Here is a 23013-nt window from a genome sequence, read left to right on the forward strand (position 1 = left end):
GTGTGTGTGTGTGTGTGTGTGTGTGTGTGTGTGTGTATTCCCGTTCTTGGATCCTATTACTGATTACTGGGCAGAGGGCAGTGTTCCTAGGATGCCATTCCTGGCACAGGTCGGTCCTGTGTGTGTGACCGTAATTGTATGGTCTCTTACAGGCGAATGTAAGTGTTGCGTGCAGCTAGGCTGGTCAACGGTGGGCTAGGCTGGCGGTGGGCCGCGCACTGGGGATGGTGCCGTGTGTTTGTTGAATGATAGCAGGAAAAAAAGAATTGTCACCTTCCCAATATATCTCGACTTTTAACAACTGCAGGTGGCCACGTCCTTCTGTCTGTCTCTCTCTCTCTCTCCCCCACTCTGTCTCACAGTTAATCCATCAGAAGCAGTAATTGCCACCCTCGTTAGTCCGCCAGTCAATCCAATGAACTGTAAACAAGGCTTGGGTGTCGACACACCCTCTCCCCTCTCTCTAAAGCCTCGGCCCACACCTGTTCCCAGGCGGCCTGTGTGTGTGTGTGTGGGTGGTGTGTGTGTGCGTGTGTGTGTGTGTGTGTGTGTGTGCGTGTGTGTGTGTGTGATGGGGTGAGTGTAACGAGCAAGTGTTAGTTCAACCTGTGCAGCCAGTGTCGGGGTTTCAAGAAATTCTTGAACAAAGATTTTTTTTTGACCACTTCTTCACCACATATGGCTTAGATACCTCCTAAAGTTAGCCTTATTCTGCGTGAGTTATTAAGATAAATCACAAATTAGGTTGAAAACATGGTATATATCTCTGCAGATATGAATAGATCGTCTTAAGATTTACACTGAGCATGACAAATGTAAATTTGTATTTAACAAGACAGTTCATGATAGTGTAGATGTTTCGTATATATAACAATGTGAACTTGAAATGATGTTCATGGTAAATGGGTAACATGAAATATGCTTTGTGACGAGAATTGGTGTGAAACTTTTATTTTCACAAGAATTTACAAAAATGTTTTCTACATAAGCAATAGAATTACATAGGAGGCTTTTACCTTTAGCAAGATTTTACATTTTTTTTCTTGCACAGTGGAATATGTAAGGTTGACGGGTTGGGGGTAAGAGAAAGACAAAAGATAAACAACTTTTAAAATTTATTGGGTTTATTTATACTAGGCGGATGACTAGACACATGAACACGGCTGGGTTGATGGTGTATTTACAACACAGGTGTTGGCAGGGTTAGTGGTATATTTACAACACAGGTGTTGGCAGGGTTAGTGGTATATTTACAACACAGGTGTTGGCAGTAGTGGAATATTTATATCGTCAGTAATGTTGCCTGCAAATCAAGAATGATGTCCGACACAAGCATCACTATATATGTATATATATATATATATATATATATATATATATATATATATATATATATATAGTGATGCTTGTGTCGGACAAATGGATTTGTATGTAGCATTTATGGATCTGGAGAAGGCATATGATAGAGTTGATAGAGATGCTCTGTGGAAGGTATTAAGAATATATGGTGTGGGAGGAAAGTTGTTAGAAGCAGTGAAAAGTTTTTATCGAGGATGTAAGGCATGTGTACGTGTAGGAAGAGAGGAAAGTGATTGGTTCTCAGTGAATGTAGGTTTGCGGCAGGGGTGTGTGATGTCTCCATGGTTGTTTAATTTGTTTATGGATGGGGTTGTTAGGGAGGTAAATGCAAGAGTTTTGGAAAGAGGGGCAAGTATGAAGTCTGTTGGGGATGAGAGAGCTTGGGAAGTGAGTCAGTTGTTGTTCGCTGATGATACAGCGCTGGTGGCTGATTCATGTGAGAAACTGCAGAAGCTGGTGACTGAGTTTGGAAAAGTGTGTGGAAGAAGAAAGTTAAATGTGAATAAGAGCAAGGTTATTAGGTACAGTAGGGTTGAGGGTCAAGTCAATTGGGAGGTGAGTTTGAATGGAGAAAACTGGAGGAAGTGAAGTGTTTTAGATATCTGGGAGTGGATCTGGCAGCGGATGGAACCATGGAAGCGGAAGTGGATCATAGGGTGGGGGAGGGGGCCAAAATCCTGGGGGCCTTGAAAAATGTGTGGAAGTCGAGAACATTATCTCGGAAAGCAAAAATGGGTATGTTTGAAGGAATAGTGGTTCCAACAATGTTGTATGGTTGCGAGGCGTGGGCTATGGATAGAGTTGTGCGCAGGAGGATGGATGTGCTGGAAATGAGATGTTTGAGGACAATGTGTGGTGTGAGGTGGTTTGATCGAGTGAGTAACGTAAGGGTAAGAGAGATGTTTGGAAATAAAAAGAGCGTGGTTGAGAGAGCAGAAGAGGGTGTTTTGAAGTGGTTTGGGCACATGGAGAGGATGAGTGAGGAAAGATTGACCAAGAGGATATATGTGTCGGAGGTGGAGGGAACAAGGAGAAGAGGGAGACCAAATTGGAGGTGGAAAGATGGAGTGAAAAGGATTTTGTGTGATCGGGGCCTGAACATGCAGGAGGGTGAAAGGAGGGCAAGGAATAGAGTGAATTGGAGCGATGTGGTATACCGGGGTTGACGTGCTGTCAGTGGATTGAAGCAAGGCATGTGAAGCGTCTGGGGTAAACCATGGAAAACTGTGTAGGTATGTATATTTGCGTGTGTGGACGTATGTATATACATGTGTATGGGGGGGGGGGTTGGGCCATTTCTTTCGTCTGTTTCCTTGCGCTACCTCGCAAACGCGGGAGACAGCGACAAAGTATAATAAAAAAAAATAATATATATATATATATATATATATATATATATATATATATATATATATATATATATATATATATACTTTTGTAAGAATAAAGCATGGGGATCATAATCAATAGTGCAACAGATTATCATACATCTGGTTATTGCAATTTAAAACCATTTAGTGCCATCAACAATATTGTTGAAAGCTGACGTACTGGAATCTCTTATCGTGAACAAAGTACGACACTAGGACAAGAGAAACATTAACTGTGTAGTATTCTAGACTTAAAGATATTTATAGTCCTGGTCAGGGGAAGAGAAAAATGCTTAATTATCTTTCTCACACACACACACACACACACCATGGTGATAGATAGTATGGAATGTACATAGAATAACAGGATCATTTCATCAGTTGATCAATCGAGAGCCACCAGCCTAGCCGGTACACAGCATAACATGCCTTAGATAAGTTTCTCTGCAAAACTTCGTTATGTAATCTGTAAGTGTCCTCAGGTTAAAGATAAGTGATGGTACATCACGAAGAAAAGTGCATACGTAACATATTTCTGGGTATCACAACATAAATACAACGTAACTTCTGTTGATAACATTCCGTTTATTATGAACAAATTCTTGTGTATTTTTCCGTTAAATTTCTGTGCTCGGTTATTCGTTAACCGTCAGCCTCCGGCATTATGATTCGTTGTAACTTACACGTTCGTCATTTCATAGAAAAACCTCTGATTGGTTGTTTCTCCTGGCTTCAGTTAGATGTGCAACTGAGCAGCTGGATGCTTGTACGTAAGTCATCTGTGATATTGTTCTACATGGAAGATATTATCATAACATCAACTGGCGTCGTGTTGTATGGTTGGCTCTTTACGTTAGAACCATTGCTCCACCGTTCCATATGAATGCTTAACAGTGTTTACAAATACCTTGTCAGTCTCTCCTCATACATTTTCAAAGACTATGTCACATTCATATCTTATTGCTCTGTAATATCTCCTTTGGCCTTGTTTACCATTTGTAGATGTCCAGGCTTGGTGTCCGTATGGTCTAGGCATGGTGTTGTCAAGGTTCCTAAAGTGTTTTATGTACATATTTTGGGTCGATGTGCTCTCGATCTCCTGAATGAGGCGAGCCACTGATGAGGTGTTGCAGCCGTCTGATCCACGTGCATTTTAAGCCAGATAAGATGAACCACCCTGATTCACAGGTGGAAGAAATACGGCGCCCAGAAGCGAAATTCTTCAGATGAAGTGGCAGCCTGGGAGAGCAAAGAACATAGTCCTCTCAAGATAGCCTGAGGCACACTGAGGCAGGTTGCTGGTGCGCACGCTGTTAGAAATACACGTGACATCGACCAGATGTATGATGATTTCACCCTTAGAGCGTGATATATTTGTACCCTCAATAAACTTTAGCTGTGTATCGCCTTTGAAAACATATAGAGGACGGACACTTTTTTTTTCTTCTCCAGACACTGTACTGCCCCACAGCAAAAGGAATGGATTTCGCCGTCCAAGCGACAAAGACTGCAAATTCTTTTCATGACATTCCGTTGGATGGAGAAGAAGGAAAATACAGTCACGACGAAGCAAGCTACAGCCAGACTAGCCTTGTAGTGTGGCAGGAAGAGCCTCATGCTGACGGAGTGGTTATCTATGAGGAGGTGGCTCGCCAGCAGCACACACAGTCACGAACGTGTCGCAGGAAAACCATATCATGACTGATGACCAGAAGGCTGACCACACCTCGACCAGTCACAACAGGCTCGTAGTACAGAGACATGTTCAAGAGGGCGGGTACACGAGACCCAGAGTGGAGTATGCCTCACCAATATGATCGTCCGCACTGATCACTTGAGGCGACGTACACAGAGGTTACTACATGTCCAGCCGCGGGCAACGAGGACTGTCCCTGGAGTAGGAAGTGCCAGGAAGTGTTCGAGGACACAACAGTACGTACACCAAGGATGGAAGATATGACCAAACTGTGTCATGCAGATGTGTCTGTAACGATGGAGCAGAGGAGAGATGGAACAAATGCAGCATCTGAATAATGTGACAAAGAAATTCTGAAAATTGTAGAATAGATATAAAAGGCAAAGAGATGAAAGCCGACAACAGTAACACGTCCTCACCACTCATGAGTAGGTAGATAGGTGGTTACACACACACACACACACACACACACACAATTAGACAAGGTTATCATGGTAACCAGTACATCAGTACAGGATGATGACAAACATAGCGAAGGACTTGTCAGAAAGACAAGTAGGTTTGGCTACATTGCAGACTCCCCAAGAGAGAGGGAATCAGAACTCGAACTGTAATGATTATAATGATTTCGTGAATGTGATTACATTCTTGTAGGTTTCAGGAGGAATGGCGTTGGTAGAAAACTGAAAAAGGAAAAAATATTGGCTTAATGATGGACACTGGTCACTCAGTTCACCGTTCTATCTAAACTGTGTTATGCAAGACAGGTGTCTGCTTGGTCCGTCCGGCAGATATCACACGTCCATAACAAACCTCCTGATGGGAGGGTCAGGAAGAGAGAGAGACTGGTCAACATGAACGCCCCTGACCACCCTCATTACTCCGCCAAAATCAACACGAAATGATTTTCGTAGATGACGAGTCCTGCACTGGTCCTGCCACTCGTGGTGCACTGGTCCTGCCACTCGTGGTGCACTGGTCCTGCCACTCGTGGTGCACTGGTCCTGCCACTCGTGGTGCACTCGCCACTACCAGTCGTTAGGAAGCACTCGGCACTACTATACACGTCTCAATAACCACATATATGTCAGCACTGTACGAGACGGAAGGAGGCTCTGTCTGTCGGAGACGATTGTCTCAAGTGGTGAGGGAGGCCAGGCTGACCAGACGAGGTGCACAAGTTGTTTCCTCTGTTGGACGCCACACTCACCCAGTGCTGTCTGTCTGTCTGTCCCCTTTATTAACACTACTGTTGCTGGAGACTCCCCCTCTCTAGGCGTGTGGAGACGGTTGTATGAGGAGGAGTGGAGGTTGTGGGCATGTGGAACGTTGTGGGAGGGTGGGCGTGTGGAACGTTGTGGGAGGGTGGGGTGCATGTGGAGCGGTGTGAAGCTCAGTGGCTATGTAGACGTCTGTGATCGCATGATTTCACTTCAGAGGGACGTCAGCGGCGGTAGCAGTCCAGAGGTGTGCGGGACTCTGCCTCACCTCCGACGCTGCTGATATCGTCCGTGTGAGGGCTGGGTGGCGAAGGGAAGCGTCCACATTTAAGGGTCGAAGGCTCCCGGGCATCTGTCTGTACGACGCATGCGCCACCCCGACAGTCGGAGGACTTCACGCCCCGACAGCGTGGTCGAGATTTCCAAGTCGTCGGATGCGACGCCCCTCGACAGTGGAGGAGCTCAGACGTCGAGGACGTGGTTGAGGTAGGCGATGTAGCAGATGGCCAGCCGGAGGATCTCGATCTTGGAGAGCTTCTTGTCCGGCGGCAGCGTTGGCAGGAGCTTGCGAAGCTGCGCGAAGGCCACGTTGAAGGCCTCGACGCGCAGGCGCTCCCTGCTGGCGTGCGCCGTGCGGTACTTGAGGGTTGCCCGCCTCCGGCGCCTCCGTTCCTCCTTGGTCATGCTCAGCACGTGCTCACGCTCTCTGCAACACGGGGTCGAGAACAACCTGGTTAGCCACACAACACCTGGTCGTCACCAGCTGATATTGCATAGAAAATGACTCATTACTGATGAAGAATCCAAAAACGTAGCGTAGTACATTAAGTATATTGTATGTGATTACACAATGATCTAACACAGTAAAGTAATCAATACCGAAGAAGGAATCATATAATCCAGAACTTTGTGAGGAAATGTAACTAACGTTGTCTCAGGATGGTAAACACCATCAGGTGGTAACGAGAGAACTGGGTAATTACTGAATATGTTCCTTGAGTGAGGACACAATAAGGACCATCAGAGTACACGTTGCCTTGTGTTGGTGACGCAGGTTACTGCTGATACCTAGCTCAGCTAGGCAGAACCTGTCACCTGCCTGAGATGATCCTTGACCTGACCTGAACATGTCAGTGACGTCATCCTATCTGGTGTTGACCTACCTTGACCTCCGACTAGAAGCGGCGTTGGAGTCGGCGAGGACGAAGCTCGGGTCGTTCTCGATGTCTGATCGTCGGCTGTTCTCCTGCTTCACCTGCAGGTTGGTGGAACTCCTGTCGTGGCCTCTGACCTCCTCGCGGTGGCCGGTTGACCCCTCGTGTGACCTAAGGTCAGTGCGGAGGTCACGACGGACGAGGTCGGCGCGGAGCTCGACGGGCAGAAGGTCTGCTCTGAGGTCGGGCTTGGTCGGGTAGTCGGCCGTTGGTCGGTAGTCCAGACGACGACTCAATTCTGATCTGTTTACAAGGAGGTCAAGAGGTCAGACCTGGAGGTCAAGAGGTCAGGTTAAGATATTGTTTACAACCATCACTCCGTTTCCCATTCTGTAGTAAAGCGGCCCATACAGAACCGCACCAAACATCATCGATAATGGCCATTGTTGCAATGCTACACCACCGCCACACACTCGGTCAGTCCCCACCCTGCCACCTGTACCTCCTCAGCCTCCACCTTCACCGCTATCATCGTCAGCAGTCACGTCGTACCCCAGCAGTAGGGGTCAGGCGGGTCCATACAAAGTCTTTTTCATTTTTGTGCAATCAAAAACTCGTGTCGGAAAAGTCTGCACAATTTTGCACTGAATTCTATGTTGGGTCTGAAGTAGGAATTGATGGCCAGAGATAAGTCATGTTGGTAGATATATCTAGTTTATTATTTAACCCATGAGAAAGTTTCTGAGATTGTTATATGTATTTTAGATTTAATCACGTGACTGATGATCTGTACTTTGTTAGATGTGATTATGATTATATTCAGTAAGTTAACATATGTACAAAAGCGTTTTGAAAAGATATCTCAACAGGCTTGAAACATTCTGAAAAATGTTTAAATTTTGACGATCTAGTAAGCATGGTGACCCTCCATCGCCCTCTGCAGTTTACAAATTAAATCATCATCAATGATTCATCGTCGGCAAAATAACAACAAATTCGATGACCGACGCGTGTAACTAACCAACGAGACGATTACATTGTTTCCCTCCCGGCCGCCTCGAAGCCCCGAGGTGGAGTGTGTACTGAAGCAGCTGTGGTCATCTCCGGTGGTGTAGAGGAAGTGGACAGCTGCTGTGGCGGGTTTGGTCGCTGCTGAGCAACGACTGCCTCAGGAACCACCGAACCAATGTCCCGTGAAGTTTTGAAACTCTGTCTCATTAACCTTCGCACGACATTCCCGTGAAGCCTCGAAACGCTCGCTGAGCAACAATCACTCTCTTAGAACCACCGAACCACTCTCCAAGTGAGGTTTCGAAGCTCTGTCTCATAGACCTTAGCACGACCTTCCCACTCATCTTGGTAATCCTTCATCTCGTTGACCCGCGCACCTCGCTGCCCTGAAGCAGTGCCGTGCTGACCATCGTGTTGTCCCATGGCTCACGGTCCCCCTGAAAGGCCTCTCTCTATGGACCACTTGTATGAAATGAAACAAATGTATTTTCCGTTTTCATATGATCTTTCATTAATTGTCTAAAAAATGCTAATTTATGTTTGAATTATAATTACAAAAGATATATATGACTGTCAACATAGTGGGGTGGGATGGTGATATGTCGTGGCCTGAAAATAATGTCCTGAGTGACTGAATTACAGTCCAGGGAAGCTTCGAACCATTGCTCCATGAAATCGGTGAAGCTTTGAAAGTCTGAAAAGAGAAAATGTTCTCACGCAGAACCTGCGTCGCTTGGAGGATGAACCCACGGAGGTGGCGTCAGGCTGGCAGTCGGTGGGAACGTAGATTATAAACTTCAGGGGATTCCGGAGGAGCTGACACATGAAACTTGCAACGAAGACGCGCGCGTCTGTCCACTGTGCTCTGAACACTTCAGCGACTTAGGTCAAGCAAAAGGAAAATATAAGTCGATCATATCGCTTCCCGGACGAACGATCAAGCTGGAGGAAAACGTTGCTCTGTGAAGACTATATATATATATATATATATATATATATATATATATATATATATATATATATATATGTATATATGGTTGACATACCAATGCTGGAAACATCGTAATTGTTTAACGTTTCAAGATGCAGAGCCAATATAATTTCTGTAATTCATCAGTTTAGCCGAACATCGGAACAAGCCCCGGATGTTGTGTATATGTTATTTTTCTTCAGTGGTAATACAATGTTAAGACAACACGATCAAAGTTGCCTGGAGTGATCTGGACCATCATGATATAGTCTACCATATAGGTAAGGCGAATGTGGTGAAAATTGAATATCATGGATAATGTATGGTAAAGTAACGTAAACTGTACACCTTACCTAACATTTCCTGCTGCTATGATTTTATCTTAATATTCAAGACATCTGTACAAATGTACCAGACCCTCCCACGATCGACCATCGTGCCAGCTGCCGTCCAATGTCACCAAATCGACGACAGATGGTGCAGGTGTAGCCGTCACTGGCCCTTCAAATCTCGGCCACTAGAGGAGGTTAGGTAAGGTTTTCATACCTATCATTATATGTTTAGAGGCAATGAACAACAACAACAAAAAAAAAACGTAATTCTTGTTTCCAGTAGCAAGTCACACGAATAGCTGGATTAAGAAAAAATCAATGTATCACACAGTTAATCAGCTTGAGTTGAAATTACAAATACCGGTAACCAAACTTAACGTGAATACCTTAATAAAAAGATATTTAAAAGAAGCTCGATGAATTATTGCATAAACGTCCATACCTGTATTACTGACATCCAATACCCAGCGTACATAATTCTCACCAAAACTGTTGTTCACTGACAAATCAGTCTATTTCTCCCTACAGCTGTGAGATGCTAGCATGATCAGGGGTCCATACCCCAGAGGGCTTCTGCCCAAGACCGAGAACAAGGCACCAACATGGGGTAATCATTTTCTCGCAAAGGATAATAATCTGATGTCTAAGAATGATGGTTCGGTCTTCATGACACCAGTTCGTCCCCGCCCAACGATAAGTTTCGTTTCCCAAGGTTTCCAGTGTAGTTATGATGCCTAATTTTTTGTCCTGTCTTGAGAAGATTTATACACAGGAGGAGAATGTAGATTTCTTGGAAGTGCATCTTTGATTTTGAGTTGTGTCCGTCGTTTTCACAGATACTCGAACGAAAATGTGAGGATAAAACTCGCTGGGCATTTTTTTTTTTTTATTTCGTAGATTGAAACTCTATTATTATCAACTGTAATGTACAGTACATTAAAATGAACCACTGCTCCCGAATATGTGATAACTTGAAAATTTTGTATAACTAAGAGATCGCTCGATCGTGGCTTTTCCAATCTATGTGTCATTTAATGAAGTAGGAACCCATTATCATGGTTTTCTTGCAAATACTAATTCATTAAATAAACAATTTTATCAGTGATAAAAGCTCTTTGTTACAGTACGGATGAGACAATGTTTGAATTTAAAAGGAATCGAAAAGATGAACTTTGTTACACGAATGTGCAAACATCATAATCTTCTTTTGAACTATTTCGAACGAGTTATCTCGAGTTGTTTACTTGCCGTCTAAATGTAGAAAAAAAATTATAATTGTCAACTCTATATCACTATCCTTGTGGTGTGCCAGACCCGACGCTTCTCCAGGTTCGTTTATTCCAGAGGACTTCCAAATGTATTCGACCACATGGGTTCCTCTACCTTCAGTTCTTGTTCAGACATCGCCGAAGGTGATGTCAGTAGGGTCCATGATCCAGGACATGAACAGACTTGGGTCAAACTCGTGCCGAGTTATATGCTACAGGATGGCTAGGCGTCACAGATGTGGAATTCTAATTAGCATTTTCTCTACCAGCCACAGGAAGAATGAACGGCTAGGAGAGCTGTGGGCCGTCTACTGGCAACGGGAATTAATGCAGGTTAAGGGATTAGTTGTCACTATGGCTAAGGACACTACCACCGAGGCAACACCTGACTGAATGAATGAAAAGTAAATTATTTGATATATATATATATATATATATATATATATATATATATATATATATATATATATATATATATATATATATATATATACCCTTATTCATTCCTTACGAGCACACAGACCAAACTTGCATTATATACCAACGTTTTCATCAAAATTATTTTGCAAGTTTCATTATTCGTTGTTGTTATTCCTTGTGTAACCTTCTCTGTGTTGTTAGAGCAACACTAGACCCAGAGCTACACTACACGTGTAACTGACTGTAATTTCTTGTACATTTGGTCGTCAGTTAGCAGCATTGTGTGTGTGGTTGGACGACAATTAATTTTGGCATTGTATTGTTTCTGAATGTCGGCTAGTTACTGACGTGACGCATAATGTTGCCAGCGAATGACACCCAAAATGTTGCTGGTTACTGATGTGACGCAGAATGTTACTAGTTACTGATGTGACGCAGAATGTTGCTGGTTGCTGATGTGACGCAGAATGTTGCTAGTTACTGATGTGACGCAAAATGTTGCTAGTTACTGATGTGACGCAGAATGATGCTGGTTACTGATGTGACGCAAAATGTTGCTCCTTAGTGACGTGACTCAAAACATTGACGTGAAATAACGTGACCCTAAACGTCACTAGTTAATAATGTGATCCCAAACGCCGCTAGTTAACATGGAATTTAAAATAATTTTAAAAGATAATTCAGGCCAACAGTGAGGTAAGGAAAAATGTATGGTAGAGATTAGCGTATGGAGCTATGTTGACGGACTGACACCTTATCGTACAGCGTATGACTGTTACGATCCCTGGGCACGTTAAAGGTCAGGTTAGGCGCCAGGCTATCATGCCCACAGGTCGCACTGTTGGCCATAAAAGGGTTAGCGCGGGGTGGCGGGCGGGCGGGCGGGTGAGGGAGGAGGTGCCTGGCCCGGGCTGTCGGCCGGCCGGTAGGCTCCAGGCGCCACGCCACCTGACGCCAGACGACGCTCCTCCCTCGTCCTCCCCTCACTACACCATCAAGCTAGCCAACAACACACGTCCCTCGTCCTCCCCTCACTACACCATCAGGCAAGCCAACAACACACGTCCCTCGTCCTCTCCTCACTACACCATCAAGCTAGCCAACAACACACGTCCCTCGTCCTAACCCACGGTGTATAAGGCTGTTCTTAGCGTCTATGTTTAATGTCTGCATTTTCAGCTGAGGTTCCTGGTCGCTCCTGGATGAACATCAACATTAGTGTCCACGTCACATTATGTTTGGTGTATGGACGTATGATTCCCGTGACCTGCAAGCCAACGAATTACGGGTAAAGATCGATCACCGTGGTCATGGACTTGGTTAATTTCTGACACATATAAAGTATTGCTTTTAACTGTTTTTATTAGTAACTGATGTGTTAAGAGTTTTCGTGAAGGAAAGTTACTTCGCCTAATTCGAGGTAAAACTCGACTTGACGAATGTTCACTACGCTACTGCATTATTCCAGCTGTGTATCAAATGTTTTTTCCCTCACGTTTGTGTTTCTTCCTTCATGGTAGTAGTCTAGCCAGCGGGGGAGCCACCAGCGTCCCTCACTGGGCATCTCACAAAGAGTCGTCACATTATGAAAATAATAATGTTTATTTTCGATTCGTCAGTATGACGGGCCAACACTTCGCGGTGTGTCCTTAAACCATTGAATTATTCGTCTGGTAATTATTGGAACAAATATTAAACCACAGGATTATTTTTCTTTAAATTTGGAAAGATGAGATAGAAGCGTTTCACGAGACCTGTTGAAGGAAAAGACGTCCTCGAGATCTTTTGGGGCAGGAGTGTTCCACGAGACTCTCTAGAGGTAAACACGCGCTTCCCGAGACGTTTTAGAGAATCCTTTATGAGAAGAGGCGTTCCTCGAGACGTCTCGGAGGTGGTCGTTCCTCGAGACGTCTCGGAGGTGGTCGTTCCTCGAGACGTCTCGGAGGTGGTCGTTCTACGAGACGGTTTAGAGGTAGACACTTTCCTCGAGACGTTTAGATGATGAGGTGTTGTGTTAATGATATGATGACGTTACTGAAAAGTCACGGCTCAACTGCTTGACTGACACCTCCTCAAGCTGTACACTCTCCCACCCAGCTTACTGACTGACACCTCCTCAAGCTGTACACTCTCCCACCCAGCTTACTGACTGACACCTCCTCAAGCTGTACACTCTCCCACCCAGCTTACTGACTGACACTTCCCCAAGCTGTACACTCTCCCACCCAGCTTACTGACTGACACCTCCTCAAGCTGTACACTCTCCCACCCAGCTTACTGACTGACACCTCCTCAAGCTGTACACTCTCCCACCCAGCTTACTGACTGACACCTCCTCAAGCTGTACACTCTCCCACCCAGCTTACTGACTGACACCTCCTCAAGCTGTACACTCTCCCACCCAGCTTACTGACTGACACCTCCTCAAGCTGTACACTCTCCCACCCAGCTTACTGACTGACACCTCCTCAAGCTGTACACTCTCCCACCCAGCTTACTGACTGACACCTCCTCAAGCTGTACACTCTCCCACCCAGCTTACTGACTGACACTTCCCCAAGCTGTACACTCCCTCATCTCATGATACCTTCCTAAACTGGACACTCACCTGTTTCCCCAGCCTGGGGGTTGTGACTCACCTGGTCAGGTCGTGCTTGGGGGTCAGGTCAGGTCGTGGTGCGGCGTGAAGGGCAGCGACACGAAGCTCAGGCGGGGCCAACAGGCGGGGGTCTCGAGCCACCAGGTCAGCCGAGGTCATGTAGTTGCAGGCTGTGTAGTGGCCCACCAGCGGGAAGTCCATGTCCAACCTATGGCGAGGTCATACAACCAGCAGGGTCAATGGACAGGTCAGAGGTCAGCCAGCATGGGAAAAGGTGGGGTCACGGGTCAACCAGCAGGAAAGAGGTTAGGATGCAGGTTAAACAACAGGAAAATTTGCACATTAGGGAGGTCAAGGTTTTGTAAGGAGATCGATGGCTTGTTAGGTCATGGATCAGTGAGGAGGTCAGGGCCAGTGTGGGGGCAGAAGTGTAGCTGAAAAGTCGAGGACCAGCTGGAGGGTTGAGGGCTAGTGTGGAGGTGTAACGGATGCCAGGCGAGAAGACAAGTGGTCAGATTTAATATGAAGCTCAATAGCTGGTTGTATGTCTTACCATGTAACAACAGCTGGTTGTATAATGACTTACCATGTAACAACAGCTGGTTGTATAATGACTTACCATCTAACAACAGCTGGTTGTATAATGACTTACCATCTAACAACAGCTGGCTGTATAACACTAAACTTACAATATCTTGGGAACAAATGTTTATAATTTACAGAACATGTTTAAATCTTACGAGTGGTAAACAATGTATGAACGAGGCACAGTTTGTAACACTGCCTATACCTGATGGATAGTTTTTATGCTACAAATATTTTGTCTGTGAGTACCTACATAAAGACTATTTACTTCAGTGATCTAATGTAAAATGTTGTTAATGTTAGAAAATGTATAACGTGAAATGAAATGTTACTGAACAAGGAAACAGCGGGTACCGGTCGACCGAGCCAGCCAGCCAGCCAGGCAGGCGACGCGTCCGTCGCCAGTGTGGCCGCCACGTGCCTACCAGCCTACCGTACCGTCCACACTCTCATGATTATTACATTTCACACTCGGTAAAGCCCCAGACACCTCGTAATGCTCGGGGTTTGTTGCTACTGTGATTTAAAAATGAATCATCGATTTATACTTATGATGAGTTGAATGTGACAGCAGGAAATGTCTCCAGTAACCAAGACCTTCCACTGTTCACGTTTCTTCCTAACAAACAGAGTTCAGGAAAACAGTCAAGTTGTAATTTTGTGTAGGATTTTCTTCGTCTTATTTGCCATCACTGATATTTTTTTTCATGTTGAAGGTTCCAGTCACGGACTAAAGTCCACATCAAGGCCGGACCTTAATTGAAATAGAATGGAAAAAGAAAAGACAAGAGAAAGTATTTACGAATTTTGGAGGAACTGAAAAACCTGTGTTTTGAAATGTGCGGCAGGTCATAGGTATTGGGAAAGACATGAGAAGGTTGAGAGTTCCAAAGCTTCGACGTGTAAGGAAAGAAATAGTTATCAAAACGGCCCACCCTTCAGTGCTTCAGGATCGTTACTGTGCCTGAGTGAGAACATGACAGCATACGTCACCTCTACTGTCCTGTGAATCATGGTCATGGATTTATTTGCTGTACGAAACAAGACGATCATTAAACTAGAATGTACATGATCATAAGTGTCCACCATCACATAATGCATGATCAGTTTGCATGTTTAGGTTGTAGATTGTGCAAATATTCCACACTAGTTGCGACAGAATATAAGAATCTGAGCTCGTTAGTCAATACTTTTTTATGGAAACTGTGGCAAACATGAGCTGTGAGCGGACAAGGCTAAAGCCAACGCCTATGCTCGAACAATTGCTCGTTCGTCAGCTTCAGTGACACAGATCAAGGTAAAGAACTGACCACCATCGGTTTTTCATTTTATTTTCTTCGGTCGATTTTCAAATTTCGTGTTACTATGGTAGATTTACCTACAAACTACTGCATCATCTTTATGACATACCATGTATAAATGTATCTGTATGGCTGTTATGTTGTGCGAAATACATATAGTTTTATACAGTTAATGACATTGTGATGAACGTAGCGACATAAAGCCACATTCAGCAGTGTGGCTCCTGTGTTTTTGCGAGGAGTTACGTAACCGAAGTACTTTCTCCTTTAAGATTCCCTTCTGTCCTTTTGAGATTCCTGCAGCACTCTTGTAGTTATCCACGTCCACTGGTTGGGACCACTGGTCATAAAGTGTTATGATGTGTGTGTCCGTAATTACTGTAATACGATAAATAGTTATCGTCATATGTTTAGGAGGTATTGCTTGTTGCAGCTACGTAGAGAATATCTTATCTGGACTTAATTCTTTTAATCACTTCACGTTTTCTTCCTCAAACAATTTCGAATGAAGTCACGACGTTACGACCCTTGAACACAACTGTTCGACCCTTAAACACGACTGCACGACTCTTGCGCACGACAGTACTGCTCTTGAGCACGACCATACGACTCTTGAGCACGACGGTACTGCCCTTAAGCACGACAATGCGACCCTCGAGCACGACTACTGATCAACACGAGTTAAAGTTGACATCTTACGTGGTCGTTACCCACAGGTCGTCCCGTCTTGCACGAGGGTCATCACACTGGGTTATGACTTTCGTCCTGGCTAAGATTCGCCTGAGGTTATATTGTGAAGACAGGCACACGTCACGACCAACCCGTGTGCGCGCGGGAAACGGAGTGAGCGTTACCCAACTTGTCTTTAAGACAAACTTTAATCTTGAATTCTCGACCATCTTCACATAACGCGATATTAACCAACGTCTGGCTTACGTTGATGTTGATTAATACTGATGCATCGTAAGGTAAAGTCGTAAATCAGAAAAAGATATTTTATATTATTTATCTTATATCTATTATACTTTGTCGCTGTCTCCTGTGTTAGCAAGGTAGCGCAAGGAAACAGACGAAAGAATGGCCCAACCCACCCACATACACATGTATAGACAAAAACGCCCACACACTCACATATACATACCTTTACATTTCAACGTATACATACGTATACACAGACATATATGCACATGTACATATTCATACTTGCTGCCTTCATCCGTTCCCATCGCCGCCACGCCACACATGAAATGGCACCCCACTCCACCCGCGCGCACGCGAGGTAGCGCTAGGAAAAGACAGCAAAGGCCACATTCGTTCACAATCAGTCTCTAGCTATCATGTATAATGCACCGAAACCACAGCTTCCTTTCCACATCCAGGCCCCACAAAACTTTTCATGGTTTACCCCAGACGCTTCACACGCCCTGGTTCAATCCATTGACAGCACGTCGACCCCGGTACCACATCGTTCCAATTCACACTATTCCTTGCACGCCTTTCACCCTCCTGCATGTTCAGACCCCGATCACTGAAAATCTTTTTCACTCCATCTTTGCACGTCCAATTTGGTCTCCCACTTCTCGTTCCCTCCACCTCTGACACATATATCCTCTTTGTCAATCTTTCCTCACTCATTCTCTCCATGTGACCAAACCATCTCAATACACCCTCTTTTGCTCTATCAACCACACTCTTTTTATTACCACACATCTCTCTTACCCTATTATTACTTACTCGATCAAACCACCTCACACCACATATTGTCCTCAAACATCTCATTTCTAACACATTCACCCTCCTCCGCACAGCCCACGCCTCACAGCCATAAAACCAAATGACATTGTTGGGTATATTTGCATATATCTATAATGACAAAGAGAAATATTGCATCTGTTTAGGGATTCTGTTCGTAAAGTATACTTCAGCAAAGTGTTTGTTGTATTATTGATATACGTGCACAACCTCAGATATGCCGGTACAGCAGGTTGTGATGTGATATGCCGGTACAGCAGGTTGTGATGTGATATGCCGGTACAGCAGGTTGTGATATGCCGGTACAGCAGGTTGTGATGTGATATGCCGGTACTGCAGGTTGTGATATGCCGGTACTGCAGGTTGTGATATGCTGGCCAGCTGGGGCCGAGCGACGTCTGGGGGAGAGGGGGGGTGCGGCTAGGTTATTCAAAATGGCGGCGGAGCTCGAGTCTGCTGATCATCGCCTACCTCGCTCTAGTACCAGTACAGGAAGTGCAGCAACACATGTTGATGGTCGACTGGTGTTTCCTTGTCAGGCGTGTAACGACCGTCACAAACATTGATTGGTTATATGACATAAACATCATCTTTAAAGGTTCCTCCATCTTCACCACTGCGCTACCATCAGTGGCAGGGTAGTGAGGGACACCTCTGGAGCGAAAATGACTCGATAAGAAAGTATTCCCGAAGATACAGCCTCGCCTGAAGTGTTACCGGACTCCGCCTGTAGGAGGATAGTCACTTTTGGCGAGGTGGTAAGAGTGGGAGTACTGTCTCGTCGAGGCATTTCTCGATGCAAAGTAGTCTACGTTTCCCTGTTACTGGAAGTAGCTGAACCTTGGACTGCAGGAGCGTTTAGGAAGGACCTCGCTAACACCAGGACTCTCTCCTAGCAATCCTTCCTGAGGTCATCATGAATATATAACTGATGATGTATGAACGACCACTGACTCTGGCGGCGCAGGATTCTGAAATCGATATATTTATCTCGTGACTAATCAGAGTTGGCATGTTGGAGGGTAGCAGTGGGCAACCGAGACTCTCTCTTCTAACATCACATTAATCATCAACCATTTACGTTACGTTCAGGAGTAAACGAATACTTGCATCACTTAGCAGTTTTCCTTTATCTAAAATCGAGAAGTGTATAGTCTCAGGCAATCGATCTTTTCAACGTCACAAGACAGATGTGGTTCCAATCCACTTCCTGGTGTGGGAAGATGTGTAACACTCGTGGTGGAGATGGGTGAAGCTGGGCTCCTGCTGACGTGCTCTTGTGTGCGTTGTGCGGGACACCGAGGCTCGCGAGGCAGACACTCATACACTCACATACACGTAGTCCTGGGACGAACAAGCCTCAGTGGGAGAATGTATTACGTTAGTTTACAAACCCCAGTCATTCGGACACGAAGGAAAATGCGTTCGAGTTTATTACTTCCTTGTCGAAAGAATTCAAGTTGTAGATGAACGTGACCCTAGACTGAGAAACCTGTACGTGAAGACCACATATGTACGTAAGGACCACATATATACGTGAAGACCACATATGTACGTGCATTAGTGTTGCAGCTCACACCATTACTGTAATTGGTGCAAGATTATCAAAACTTTGTTCGTTATTATATCTCGCACAAGTTTGCTCAACATAAACTTACGGTCACCTAACCCGGCGTGTTCGCATCACAGGATATGATCACCTTCCATGTCCTTCATCCTTATGTGGACGACTTAACGTTGTCCTTGAGGACGAGGTGTTAACCCTTGAGTGGGAAGACTGGAGTTTGAACTGCATTCAAGATGATCAGTCGTCGTACACCAGAGGGTTGGAAGCTGTCATCCTCCACGGGCTAGATGGGCGGTAATGTTACATAACGACGACGAGCGGGTCGTGGTACACGACGAGGGTCGTCGTTGTTCTGCGGCCTCACTGACGACCACGACGGGTCAGGTGGAGGGGTGTCGTTCTGCCGCCTTTGACGACCGCGATGTATTACGTGACCTGAGGTCAGCTGTCGCTTAGCGTCCTGATGCCAACAGTTTCTGCCATCATTAATTACTTATAAAACTTGTGAAAGGGTTAGGTTAGGTCAGAGTTAGGTTATACTAGGGGTCAGGTTAGGTTATACTAGGGGTCAGGTTAGGTTATGATAGGGGTCAAGTTAGGTTGTGATAGGACTCAGGTTAGGTCAGGGGAGAAGGTAAGTTAGGTTAGACCAGGGAAGATTAGGCTACGATAACATCAAGTTAGTCCATGATCAGGGTGGATTACGTCAGTGTCAGCTCAGGTGGCGGCCTTACCTTACCTGATCATCATAACCATATGTCACTCACAACCTTGCTAAGACACGGTGGCTTGTCGGCCTTACCTTACCTGATCATCATAACCATATGCCACTCACAACCTTGCTAAGACACGGTGGCATCACTCATAACACACACATCCGCCCGCCACCTGCATCACGATCGTATCAACTCCGGTAAGCAGTGTAGCGGCTCCGCCTTCATCCAATCATCGTACCCACCAGGCAGGCTGTCAGGCCCATGATTTACCTGGGCGGCCTCTTGGTAAGACCAAGTTACATAAATATCTTCATAGTGATCATAAATTACTGACCTTGTGTACACTTAATGTATATCTTACTGTATAATCCATGTATCATTGTCATATGGGAAGTTAGTTGGTCAAGGTTGGTAGGCCTGCGGCGTGGTGGAGGGGAGGGTGTCGGGCAGGTTGGCAGCCTGGGGCACGTGCATGACGTCATAACATCAACACGTCCATTATTTGTGGTGGAAATTCTACCGTTATCTAGGCAGGTACGTGGCTGAGGTGTAGAACGAGGTTGTACGTGGTGCACAGTCATACATTACTGTTGTGATGGTATGAGCACTGGCGGGTAGTGAGGATAGCGTGGATTTGTGACAGGAAGTTTGAGTGTGGCGACTCGTCGTTGTTTGAGAGACGGTTGTGAGAGAACGTACAATAGCCAGAGTTGTGCAGCAGGTTGTGGCCTGCTATGTTGTGTTACGGACGCCCACATTGAGGTCAAGGAATCCCCAAGGGAGAAGAAACGTGCTACGTGAGATCTACCTGGCTCTGTGGCGAGGCATTGAATATTCCAAGTTGTAGCGAGACCACGAATATTGAGGTTCAGCTGGAGGATCACATGGGCAGGGAGGAAGGTCGGGTTGACCTACGTACTCAGGCTGGGGTCCAGATGTGAACTGCACTACGTACTCAGGCTGGGGTCCAGATGTGAACTGCACTACGTACTCAGGCTGGGGTCCAGATGTGAACTGCACTACGTACTCAGGCTGGGGTCCAGATGTGAACTGCACTACGTACTCAGGCTGGGGTCCAGATGTGAACTGCACTACGTACTCAGGCTGGGGTCCAGATGTGAACTGCACTACGTACTTTTTTTACTTTTTCTCTCCTTCACCGTGGTCACCCACCTGGCTATTCTACCGTTGTAGATTTTACAAAAGTTATACTCTTCTCAGGCCAGTTAGTCTGAAATTCAGCCAAACTACAACAGCCATATGTATAATGATACAGCGTCTCATACAATTATGGTTAACTCCTGATGATGATGTTAAAGATTTGTCGGTTGGTTGATGTAGCTTACGTTGATGGCCATAATGACCCTGACAGTTGATGTGCTTAAAGCCAAGCAACCAATCAGGTATCTAAAACACTTCACTTCCTCCAACCAATCAAGTATGTAAAACACTTCACTTCCTCCATTTTTTCTTGATTCACCCTCGCCCAAACTAGCCTCTCCTTCCACCCTGCTAAACCTAATATCCTTTGCTTTTAGTCACATTTATCATCATCTTTCAAAAGCTTTTCCAAACACCGTCAGGCTCGCCGGAAGGACAGGCGCCTCAGATGTAAGTGCAGGTGTGTGTGGTCACGTGTGTAGGTAGACACACAGAGAACCTGTCTTGTATTAAGTTGGCACTGAATTTATATTCATCTTCATCAGTTTAACTTTTCTGGTGTGTGTCGTCACTACTTGTGTGACGGAGTGAGAGTTTTACACTCGTGTTGCCTCGTTTCTTAACCTTGTAGAGTGTGTTTATACCATGTATTTAATCGTATGTGTTTATGCACACACACACACACACACACACACACACACACACACACACACACGCACACCAGCCTAAGCTAGGTACTCATTTATCGACCAGCCCCGAGGGGAAGATGAACACCTGGGGTGAGTTTGGGCCGACCGTCGCACCCAAGCATTCGACTCTGCGTACCTGTGGCAACTCATGGTTGGCAATGGCTAGGGTTTCAGCTAGGCTTGGGGACTGGCCTGGCTGGGGTGTGTGTGGTGGGATGTGTTCCTGGCTGGGATGTGTCCAGCTGAAAGTTGTCTGGCTGGGATGTGTGTTTGGCTAAGGTTTGTCTAGCTAGGGTGTGCGGGTGCCTAGCTGAGGGAGGGATGGTGTTTAGTTAGGGTGTGTGTGTATGGTTGGAATGTATGTTCAGCTGAGGTGTATGTCTGGTTGATGTATATACCTGGCTGCTGTGTTCGTCTCGCTGTAGTTTGTGGCTGGGTGTGCGTGTGTCTGGCTGGGTGTGCGTGTGTCTGGCTGGGTGTGTGTGTGTCTGGCTGGGTGTGTGTGTGTCTGGCTGGGTGTGTGTGTGTCTGGCTGGGTGTGCGTGTGTCTGGCTTGGGTGTGTATCTGGGTGGGGGGAGTGTCTGTGACCCCCCTCCCCCAGCCCACCACTCACCTGGTACATACAGGAGTGAGTTAGTCACCATCCAGGGTCATCATCAGCCTCCCGGGGCCTCGGCCTCGCCTCCCACCGTCCTGGTCTCGTCCCTCAGCTCATCCTCCCTTCAGCAGATTGATCTCAGCCGACCGACCCCTCGCAGTCCCCGCGTCCTTAGTAAACCACTCAGCTTCACTGTTCACGTCTCCCAGCACCCGTCTCAGCTGTTCACAAACCTCGACCAGTGTTCAATGGTTCAGCGTGACACCTGTACCCTTCCTTGTCTTATATAAACAACAGTTGGTCCACCAAGCGACGACCAATTTCACGAGCGATTTGACCCCAAGTTTGTTTTGGTTCTGTCCGTCACACTAAATTGGCGGAACCGACTGGAGATGAGAGTCAGCATCCCAGCTCTCCCTCCCCGCCGGACTCCGCCCACATCCTCCCGGTGACGCCCAATGGGGCACTACGGTAGCCCCCGTTGGCTGATGAAACGGGGCTGGCGCGGCTGATTGGCCGGTGGGCCGGGCGTTTACGCTCTGGTCGCTGGCTCCAGGGCTGTAATTGGTCAACGGCGTCCGGGACCGGGGCCCCGTGCCTCTGTAAACTGACCACTTATTGGTTTACAGATCACTGCAGGCGATCTTAAACTCCGTGTAATTGGTCGAAACTACAGATTTATAGATTTATTTTATCACACACTCGCTCGACCCATCTCGTCCACGGAAGACATCAGTTACATTAGTTTTTTTTTGTATTATAGGGAAGGAAGTAAAGCCGGCCGAGTGGTGATGCTAAATGGATGTTTGAGACTTTTTCTCTCACGGTTCACACTGGGTGGGAGGGACGCGCGTCACCTGCCGCTCTCCTCCTGGGTATTGATCGGCCGGGGATGAGGATGATGGCGCCGCCGCCCACCGACTCTTTACCGCAACCTCGGTTTACATCCCCCCCCCCCCACACACACACACACACACACACACGGCTAATGTCTGTGCATCAGGGCTGCACTGACCAGCCACATCTGACCTAAATTGTTATCAACTGAACCTATGGTTTTGTACAGACGCTCGTCTGTGAGCAGATGATTGACACGTGTGTTGTCTACGAACCACCACTTGGCATTGTTAAATAGGGAGTGACTGGCTCATTCAAGGTGATGGTAGGGTGCAGCAGGTTGGATTCGCGTCTGTCTGGGGTTCATTAACAGTTGTAGACTTGTGTGAAGATGGCAGAAATGGTTC

At 46.1% G+C, this 23013-nt stretch overlaps 1 protein-coding gene across 1 annotated transcript; it reads right to left on the reverse strand.

The window, feature by feature from the left end:
• Positions 1 to 2727: 2727 nt before the first annotated feature.
• Positions 2728 to 22163, reverse strand: LOC139755160 (uncharacterized). Its single transcript, XM_071673319.1, has 4 exons — positions 21785 to 22163; positions 13440 to 13607; positions 6809 to 7102; positions 2728 to 6351 (listed from the first exon to the last, which is right to left on the reverse strand). Exons 2-4 carry the CDS (start codon positions 13598 to 13600, stop codon positions 6108 to 6110), a joined length of 699 nt encoding a protein of 232 aa, XP_071529420.1. The 5' UTR covers positions 13601 to 13607; positions 21785 to 22163; the 3' UTR covers positions 2728 to 6107.
• Between the last annotated feature and the right edge of the window lie 850 nt (positions 22164 to 23013).

This window comes from Panulirus ornatus, chromosome 18 (genome assembly GCF_036320965.1).
Source record: "Panulirus ornatus isolate Po-2019 chromosome 18, ASM3632096v1, whole genome shotgun sequence".
Classification (NCBI taxonomy): Eukaryota; Metazoa; Arthropoda; class Malacostraca; order Decapoda; family Palinuridae; genus Panulirus; species Panulirus ornatus.